The sequence below is a fragment of the Muscardinus avellanarius genome, assembly GCF_963383645.1.
Source record: "Muscardinus avellanarius genome assembly, chromosome: 2".
NCBI lineage: Eukaryota > Metazoa > Chordata > Mammalia > Rodentia > Gliridae > Muscardinus > Muscardinus avellanarius.
The window spans coordinates 57,902,011-57,911,271 of record NC_137787.1 but is presented as its reverse complement, the minus strand read 5'-3'; the positions used below and the strand labels follow the sequence as shown (position 1 = coordinate 57,911,271).

At 37.4% G+C, this 9,261-nt stretch overlaps 1 protein-coding gene across 1 annotated transcript; it reads left to right on the top strand.

The window, feature by feature from the left end:
• Positions 1-3,379: 3,379 nt before the first annotated feature.
• PJVK (pejvakin) lies at positions 3,380-8,960 on the top strand (the record flags this gene model as incomplete). The annotated part of the gene is made up of 6 exons (XM_080690359.1): positions 3,380-3,590; positions 4,369-4,564; positions 5,100-5,241; positions 6,650-6,767; positions 8,347-8,445; positions 8,668-8,960. 6 exons carry the CDS (start codon positions 3,380-3,382, stop codon positions 8,958-8,960), a joined length of 1,059 nt encoding a protein of 352 aa, XP_080546485.1.
• Between the last annotated feature and the right edge of the window lie 301 nt (positions 8,961-9,261).

Genomic DNA, 9,261 nt, shown 5'->3' with positions numbered 1-9,261 from the left:
CGGGAATTGAACGATGAGCCTGTGGAGCTCAGCGAGTCACTTTAGGTGTAAACGAAGGCTTTTTTGTAGACCGGGTTCCAGTCAAAGGCCCTTTCTTCAGAGCTGCGTTGCTAGTTGTAATGGCGTATGCCTGGGATGCACCACTTTTAGCGGGGGTCGGACAGCAACATTAATTGTGTCCCCTTTCTAAGAAGTGTGCCAGCCTCTTCCAGAAATGGCTTCCTGTGCTTACTCGGTGTTCTGAAAGACTGTTTTGCAAAATGCTATTTTTCTCCAAGAGACGTTATTAAAAGTAATTTATACTTTTGGTTGCATATGAGCCCTGGATGCTTGAAATAAAGTAAAAAAAAAATAGACTCCAACTAATCAAATTGATTTCTATTATTCGAGTCTTTATTTACTTATTTTGTGGTACTAGGAAATGAACCCAGGAGCATGCTACCTCCTAGCTACACCCCCCAGCCCTATTTTTTATTCTTTATTTTTGAAACAGGATCTTACTAAGTTGCGGAGGGCCTAAGTAGCTGAGGCTGCCTGTCAACCACGACACTCTGGTATCCTCAGGTCTCTAGTCTCGGCCTATGGAATGCCAGGTTTACAAGCTTGAGCCACCACGCACCGCCCTGCGTTCGAGTGTTTGTATATGTATATACCCAGTAGCGTTATTTTTAATAATCATGTTTAAGGCCTACAGAGACGCTTTCAAAATATAATTATGTCTACATAACAATGATGGCAATACAATGTTTCAATACAGATTTTTTCTAAAAATGTATTTTCAAACAAAAAATTCCTTAAAACCAAGCCGAAACCGTATATAGCTCTCTTTACAGGTTGGGTAACCAGGAAAGTAATGATGAAACAAAAAGAAGATAAACACTGTAGGACTCTTTCTGGTGGTATAAACCAAGTGCCCAGCTTGTGTGTGTATGTGTAACTGAGGATTGAGCATTCAACCTCCAAGCTATATCTCCAGCCCTATTTGTTGCAGGTGATAGGTTGGGGGGAAAGGTGTGTGGTGTGAAATAATCCCCCCCTACCACCAGACACACAGAGACAAACAGAAAAACCGTGGATTCTTGTCCTAAGCTAAGAATAAGTATTCATCGCTTGGACAGCTGCTGCAGATTTAAAGAAGTTTATTAAAAGATAGAAATATAGAGATAGTCACAGCCCTGTGCCAGAGCAGACACAGGGGGGCAATTCGAACGAAAATGCCAACAAATTCCAGTTTCCTGAATTTTTATATTGTCTAAGTCCAGCAGGTCCCGTTGATTTTTGGAGATCATGTTACACCTTATCGCCTGCCCTGGCTCTGCTTCTGTTATCTCTCCAGCTGGGTTTATGGCCTGAAAGGGGGAGACATCTCTGTCTCCAAACACAGGCCCAGATTTATGGCCTGAGAGGGAGGCATCTCTGTCTCCAGACACAGGCTTTTACCTTTCGTCTTCTCCCCCAAAATGTGTTAAATTGTTCTTAGGAATGCAAGGACATGTTAGCTTAACCCTGGCTTTCTTAGTAAAGAAGACATATTTCAAGATTGGACATCTTTCCCAGTATTGACACATTAATACATTTTTTTAACTCTCTTCCCAATACCAGTACACTATTTTTAAATCTTTCCTTCTTTATTATTTATTTATTTTTGCGGTACTGGGGATAAAGCCCAGGGGCATTCTACTTCCATGCTACACCCCAGTCCTATTTTTTATTCGTTATTTTGAAACAAGGTTTCAAAAGAATAAATGAAGTTGCAGGGGACTTCAAGAAGTAGATGAAGCAGGCCAAAAGCCTTTCATCCTCTTGTCTAGGCCTCTCAAGTACTGAGATTAAAAGCATGTGTGTCAGCCGGGCATGGTAGCGCTTGGGAGGCTGAGACAGGAGGATCGCACAGGTTTGAAGCCAGCCTCAGCTACTTAGTGAGGCTCTCAGCAACTTAGTGAGACCCTGTTTCCAAATAAAAAAAATATAAAATGGGTCCGGGAGTATAGCCCAGAGGTAGAAAGCCTCTGGGTTCCACTCCCAGTACCACCAAAAAAAAAAAAAAAAAAAAAAAAAAAAGCATGTGTCACTATACCCAGCCCAGCTTCTGAGTAAGAAACTACTGCACATTAATTTAGAATTTTCTTTTCAGTACTGAGAGGGAACCCAGGGGCATTCTACCTCAGAGCTACATTCTAGCCCTATTTTTTATTTGTATTTTAATTTTATTTTTTTGTGATGCTGGGGTTCCTGGAAGCCCTTCTACTTCCGGGCTACACTCCCAGACCTATTTTATACTTTTTATTTGGAAACAGGGTCTCTTATGTCTGCACGGCTGACTTCAAACCTGCGCGATCCTCCTGTCTCCGCCTCCCAAGCGCTGGGGATTACAAGCATGTGCCACCATGCCCGGCTTTTATTCTTTATTTTGAAACAAGGTCTACCTAACTTGCAGAAGGCAAGTAGCTGAGGCTGTCCTTGAACTGGGGTCCTTTTGTCTCAGCCTCCCAAGTACTTAGATAACAAGTGTGCGCCACCACGCCCAGCTAATTCATAATTTTAAAATATATAATGTGTTAATTTATTTTATTATTATTTTGTGTGTGGGGGGGTGCTGGGGTTCTTGGAAACCCTTCTACCTCAGAGCTACACTCCCAGACCTATTTTTATACTTTTTAAAATTTGGAAACAGGGTCTCTTAAGCCAGCACACTGGCTTTGAACCTCCGCCTCCCAAGCTCCGGCCCAGGCATAATGTGTTAATTTAGTTTTTTGTACAGATCTACCTACAATTGTCTCCCTATATTCTTTGAGTTTAATTCTTGGTGTTGTAAACATACAAGATAAAAAAATGATCAAAATGCTCCTTCTGTCAATGAACTGTACCACAAGGATTTAAAAACAGCCCTTTCTGTTGCCAACATTTCCTCGTGGGCTTGAGAAGGAATTCCCTCTGGACTAGGTCCATTGTAGATCGTATCCAGGACTATGGTGGATGCCAGTATTGCACTGTTTCCCATAGGGCTTTATGGTTCTATCAAAATTGTCCCTTTGCTAACAAGTCACTGTCAACTGTGATCTTTATCAAGGACATGGATAGTATGTTTGAACGCATTTTCTGTGTATGTTTTAGTGCTATAGATTGTCATTCCAAATTAGACTTGCTTTCAGGATATCATTTTACACCCTTGATCTATTATTCATTCCCTTGGTGCTTGAAAGGAGGCAGTGTTGTGAAGTGTATCCTGGTAAACTACGTGGTGAAACCATGCTTTGTATTTTTAGCATGTGTAATTATATTTTATGATCAATCAAGACTTTAGTTTTGTGCTTGATTTTCTTCTTTGAAAATGGATTTGTTACCTGGGGTTTGCAGTTGATGGCGTTTTGATATTAATATGTTTGCTGCAGCTACCAAAAGCTTTGTCAAGCAAGTTGGAGATGGAGGGAGATTAGTTCCCGTTCCGAGCCTCAGTGAAGCTGACAAATATCAACCTCTAAGTCTGGTGGTAAAAAAGAAGCGATGCTTTCTGTTTCCTAGATATAAATTTACCTCAACACCTTTTACACTGAAAGATATTCTCCTAGGAGACAGAGAAATTTCAGCTGGTAAGTTTAAATGTTTGGGAGTGATTACTCATGGAGCTGTATTCTTAGTTACCTAAACAGGTGGTATATACTAGTTGTATTATTAACCACATGTTAATTGATGAAAGCAACTTTTATTATGAAAGTAGTAATATTATTAAAATTAACAAGGCTGAAAGCTTATATAGCATCAAATTTCTTATTGGTCGAATACTTTTAAAGTCTCCCATTGTAAGTTTATTTTTTAATTGACTTGGAAAATGTCATTATAATATATTTATTGATACGCCGAACTTTTTTGTAGTACTGGGGATTGAGCTCAGGGGTATTTCTGCCAGTGGACTGTATGCTCAGCCTCTTTTGTGTTTTTTCTTTGAGTCAAGATCTTGATAATATGCCCACTCTGGCTTCAAACTCATGATCACCTTGTCTTAGCCTCCCAAGTAGATGGAACCACAAGCATGTGCCGTCTCAGCCAGCCTGAAATGTGTTTTTAACACTAGATTATAAAATTGACATTTTGACAAGTCGTTGCTTATAAACTCTCATTTTTCTTTCAACCACCCACTGGCTCTTGATGCTTCAGAAGTTCTGTTGGCCGAGCAGACAACTTGAGTTCATTTTAAGTACGTTGAATTTTTGTTGTAAAATTGATTGAATTGGTATTTTAAATCTTGGTTTCTCCTTAATACTACACTTGGGTAACTGAGTCTTCGACTGTAAATTAATGTGCTACTGTATATAATCTACATGAGATGAAGTGGAGACATTTAAAGATACTAAGTTCCTTCTCCTAAAGGTATTTCATCTTATCAATTACTGAATTATGAAGATGAGTCGGATGTTTCACTTTATGGAAGGCGAGGCAACCATATTGTAAATGATGTTGGGATTAATGTTACTGGATCAGATTCCATTGCAGTAAAAGCTTCGTTTGGTGTGGTAACCAAACATGAAGTGGAAGTATCAACGCTACTTAAGGAAATTACTACACGGTCAGTATAATAATCCTAATGCAGTTCAGAGTTTTCATTAAGTGTCTTAATCATATAAACATTGCAAAGAATGCTTAAGACATTCAGCTTACATTTTACTAGCATAATTTATTTGTGTGATTTGTTTGAAATACTACAAATTAGTGGTATAACCACATTTTGGGTAAGGGTAGGTATCCAAGAGTCATTTGGTTTAAAGGAATTTTCAGATGTTCTACAAAATCTCTGGCTGTGTATACATTGATTAAATTATTAAATTGAAATAACCTAAGACTCTATAATAAATATGCTGAGTTCCCTCCAACAGACTGTTAACAGGATAAAACATTCTCTATGAGCATGTTTTAGGAAACTGGAATAGAGTGACAGGTAATTAACATTTTTATGGTGTATCTTCTGATTTATTTTAGGTCTTCTTTCAGTTTCTTTTAGTTACAAGGAACCATGAATGGGTAATACATGATAACAAGATATGTACTCAATGATATGCAATTAGATAGTCAAGAATCTCAGGAATTTATCTTTTTTACTTTAGAAAAATTAACTTTGACCACAGCTTGATACGTCAGTCAAGGAGCAGCAGGAAGGCAGTTTTGTGCGTGGTCATGGAAAGCATTCGAACCACGCGACAGTGCTCACTGTCTGTGCATGCTGGCATTCGAGGGGAAGCGATGCGGGTAAAACACACTCTTCAGACTTCTTTCACTAACTACAAAGTTGTCGTGGTGATTTTTTTTTTTAAAGTACTGTTAATATTGAGCCTTAGATATGTTGTCAAATGTTGAGATGGAAGAGCTGCAGTGGTAGAGGATTTTGCAAGATAATGGCTATGTTTCAAAATAGGAAAAGAAAGCCCAAGAAAATTTGGATTCTAATCATGTGTAATGTCCTGCAAATAAAACACTAATCCTTTTGAAATGATGTGCTTATGAGAGTCCCTCCTGTTGCATGTGTATATATACACATATACACACACATATATATGTATATATAATGTATAATATATATATGTGTGTGTATGTATGTACATAAATAATTTTTAATGTGTGAAGCCACAGATTGAACCTAAAGGCTACACCCCCAGCCATTCTTATATTTTTTGTTTTGAAACATTTTTATATTTTTTGTCTCACTAGGTTGTTGAGAATCCCACTAAGTTGCTGAGACTAATCTTGAACTTGCGATATTCTTGTCTCACCCAAGTACTGGGAATACAGGCATGCACCACCATGCCTGGTTCCTCCTTTTGCTATTTAAGTGCTATTTATAGGATAAAATTGAATGCTGGCATTGGATTCTTTGACTTTATTTTTAAGTTAACATAGTTCATATTTTGAATTTTTGAAATTTTATATTTTACATTAAAATTCCTGAATTAATATTATCAATGGCCAAGCAAACTTCATTTGATGTTTAATAATCTTTAAAAATTAGAAAACTATTTTGAGCTCAATTATGATATTATTTATCTTTGTCATTCAAGACCACCTAGTAAGGACTAGGTAGAATTCAAGCCAGTTGTTAAAAAGATATGCTTAAATGAAAATCTTTTTAAGTCTTTGCAAATAAAAGTTCTGTTTAGTACTGACATTCAGCTGTCCACCAAATTCTGATTAACACTGCATGATTTGGGAGGCACGTACTGAAGCATTTACTTGATTGTTGGCGATTGCTTTGGAACGCTCCTGAAAGCTCTGAGGACTTTGGAACAGTAGGTAGACTAGGCTGAAAACAACACTAGCACTTAAACATAACTGCTTTCTAAGACTTGCAGTTGAAAGAGAAAGGCCTCTATTGCAAAGAGCATTACTGCTTTGGTGGCACTAATCATTTGGCTCCAGTACCAAGTGGAAAAGTGGAGAGGTCTTCCCTAATTCAGATCACCAGTTCCCAGGGGACCACTTGAATCTCTACTACAAACAATTTAATTCGAGTGAAGTAATTCTTACTTAAAGATTATTTTTCCTGTTGTTGTTCTTTGTTTGTTTGTTTGGAAAGTATTGTACAAGATGTTTTGCTTCTTAAAAAGTATCATGACATGTTAAGCTTTTTAATAATATTATTTTATTTTTTCATTTGATACAGTTTCATTTTATGGATGAACAGAATCCCAAAGGAAGAGACAAAGCTATTGTTTTTCCAGCACATACAACCATAGCTTTCAGTGTTTCTGAGCTCTTCATTTACCTAGATGGTGCCTTTGGTGAGTGAATGATTTGCTTGAAACATGAATGATTATATTTTTGAGGAAAATTTAATAGGAAAGTCTCTTCCAAATAATTATAGAAGAGCGATGCTTTCAGCACTATCAATCTTATATTGGGGTGAAAGAGCTTGGAAAGGCTCTCTCTTCCCTACTTCCCAGTACCTCTCTTCTGCTTCTTGGTGAAGGCTGTATGTAGACTCCCCATCAGCCCACTTAAAATTATCGATAAGAGACAAAATGTAATCTACTGACAAAGTGTTTCTTAACTTATTTGAAGAGATAGAGACCTAATAAGTTTTTGATAGGGGCAAATAGGGGCAGTTAGACAGGAAGACGTCTGAAGTATCAGGGTTCCCACATCAGGGCATCTTAAGACAGCTTTTCTTCAGTTTTGCCCGTACTAAAACCAACTTTTCCCCTACATTTCCCCTAAAAAATAACTTTAGAAGTACACATATGTCCTCCAAAATTGTCATCTTTTGTCAAAGCTCAGTGCAGCTCACTTTGGCTTTCTCCGTTCACAGGTCTTTAAGGTTAGTGGCCCTCAGCTAGCACAAGTCCAGGCATAGTTCAAAGAACTAAGCCAGGGAACTGTTACGGTGATTTATAAATACATTTAGACGTGATTGTTCATTTCTGCAATTCCGTGTGAGGAGGGAATGGGAAATATGGAAACAAAACTACATCCTAAGCAAATTCTGTTTGGAACCCTTTAGGTGTAGGTTTTTATTATTGATTTTGGGAGGAGTATGAACTGATGTTCATCAAAATGTAAAATGTGTGTATGCTTTGGCCTTGCATTTCCAGGAACTTGTCCTACAGGTATACTTAAATGTATATGAAATGACAAGTGTATGAGAATATTCAGTTCCTAATAATAGAAGATTAGAAACAACCTTAAGAGGGCTTGTCAAAGAAAGGTCCATCCATACAACAGATTACTATGAAGCCATTAAGAGTGAGGTAGCTCCATAGACCCCGCCATGGAGTAACCTCTAAGAGATATTTTAAAGAAGTGTATCTTACATATAAGTATTGGGGCTTAAAAATTTTATGCACATACATATTCCTTTATGCTTGTAAAATATATAGAATATTTTTGGAAGCACACAAAAAAGACAATGTCTTTTGGGGTAAAAGACTGGCTAGGAGTATGGTGGGCTAGGGACTTGATTGTCACTGTATCTTCTTTTTGTACTGTTTGAAATCTGTACCATGTTAATGTAGAACATTGCCCGGCATGGTGGTGCACGCTTGTAATCCCCGTGCTTGGGAGGCGGAGACAGGAGGATGGCGCAGGTTCGACGAAGCCAGCCTCGCTGGCTTAAGAGACCCTATTTCAAAATAAAAAGTATAAAATAGGTCTGGGGGTGTAGCCCGGAGGTAGAAGGGCTTCCAGGAACCCCAGTACCACACACACACACACACACACACACACACACACACACACACAAGTAGAACATTTATCTTTAAAAAATACAATGAGTGGTATGTACCAGAATTTCTTGCCTCTACAAAATATCCAATAAAATGTAAGTTGTTCAAGTTATAACATCTTCTCTAAATTGTTTTGTAGACCTTTGTGTCACTTCAGTGACAAAAGGAGGATTTGAAAGGGAAGAAACGGCAACATTTGCACTGTTCTATCGACTGAGAAATATACTATTCGAAAGAAGTATGTCCATTGAAGAGTCTTTCTAATGACTTTTTTCCTTTCTGGGATTAATACTTAAGCTTATCTATTTAATAATCTCATGTATTAAAGAAAATTTAAACTTAAATGCAAAATCATTTCATGACTGATGATTTAGATTCATATACTTATAAATGCAGCTTGGCTTGTTTATTATTTATTTTCATTTTGACTTATAATACATCTCTGCTTTTGTCCTTTTAGATAGACGAGTGATGGATGCCATTTCTCGTTCACAGCTTTACTTGGATGATCTGTTTTCAGACTATTATGACAAACCTCTCAGCATGACTGACATTTCACTCAAGGAAGGGACTCATATCCGAGTTAACCTACTTAATCACAACATCCCCAAAGGGCCTTGCATACTCTGTGGAATGGGGAACTTCAAAAGAGAGACAGTCTATGGGTGCTTTCAGTGTTCTGTGGATGGTCAGAAGTATGTGAGACTCCATGCAGTCCCTTGTTTTGATATTTGGCACAAGAGAATGAAATAAAAAAAAGTTGATATATTTTGTTGGTGTTTTAAATGCAATTTTACAATAAACCTCTACTTATCTAGGTTTTTTTTTAATGAATTAAGTTAAAAAGAGAGAAGAAACAGAAAACCTGTGTGGATTTTATTTTCCCCGCCTTTAAGTAGAGTTGATGACATGACTGTCTACCACATAAATTGTCATAAAGATTAATAACATTAGTTATATCACAAATGTTTAAATACAAATTCAGAATATAGATGTTTCTGTATAATTTTTCCAGTTACTTTAGAATCATTTTTGGGACTTAGTCTATCATTTT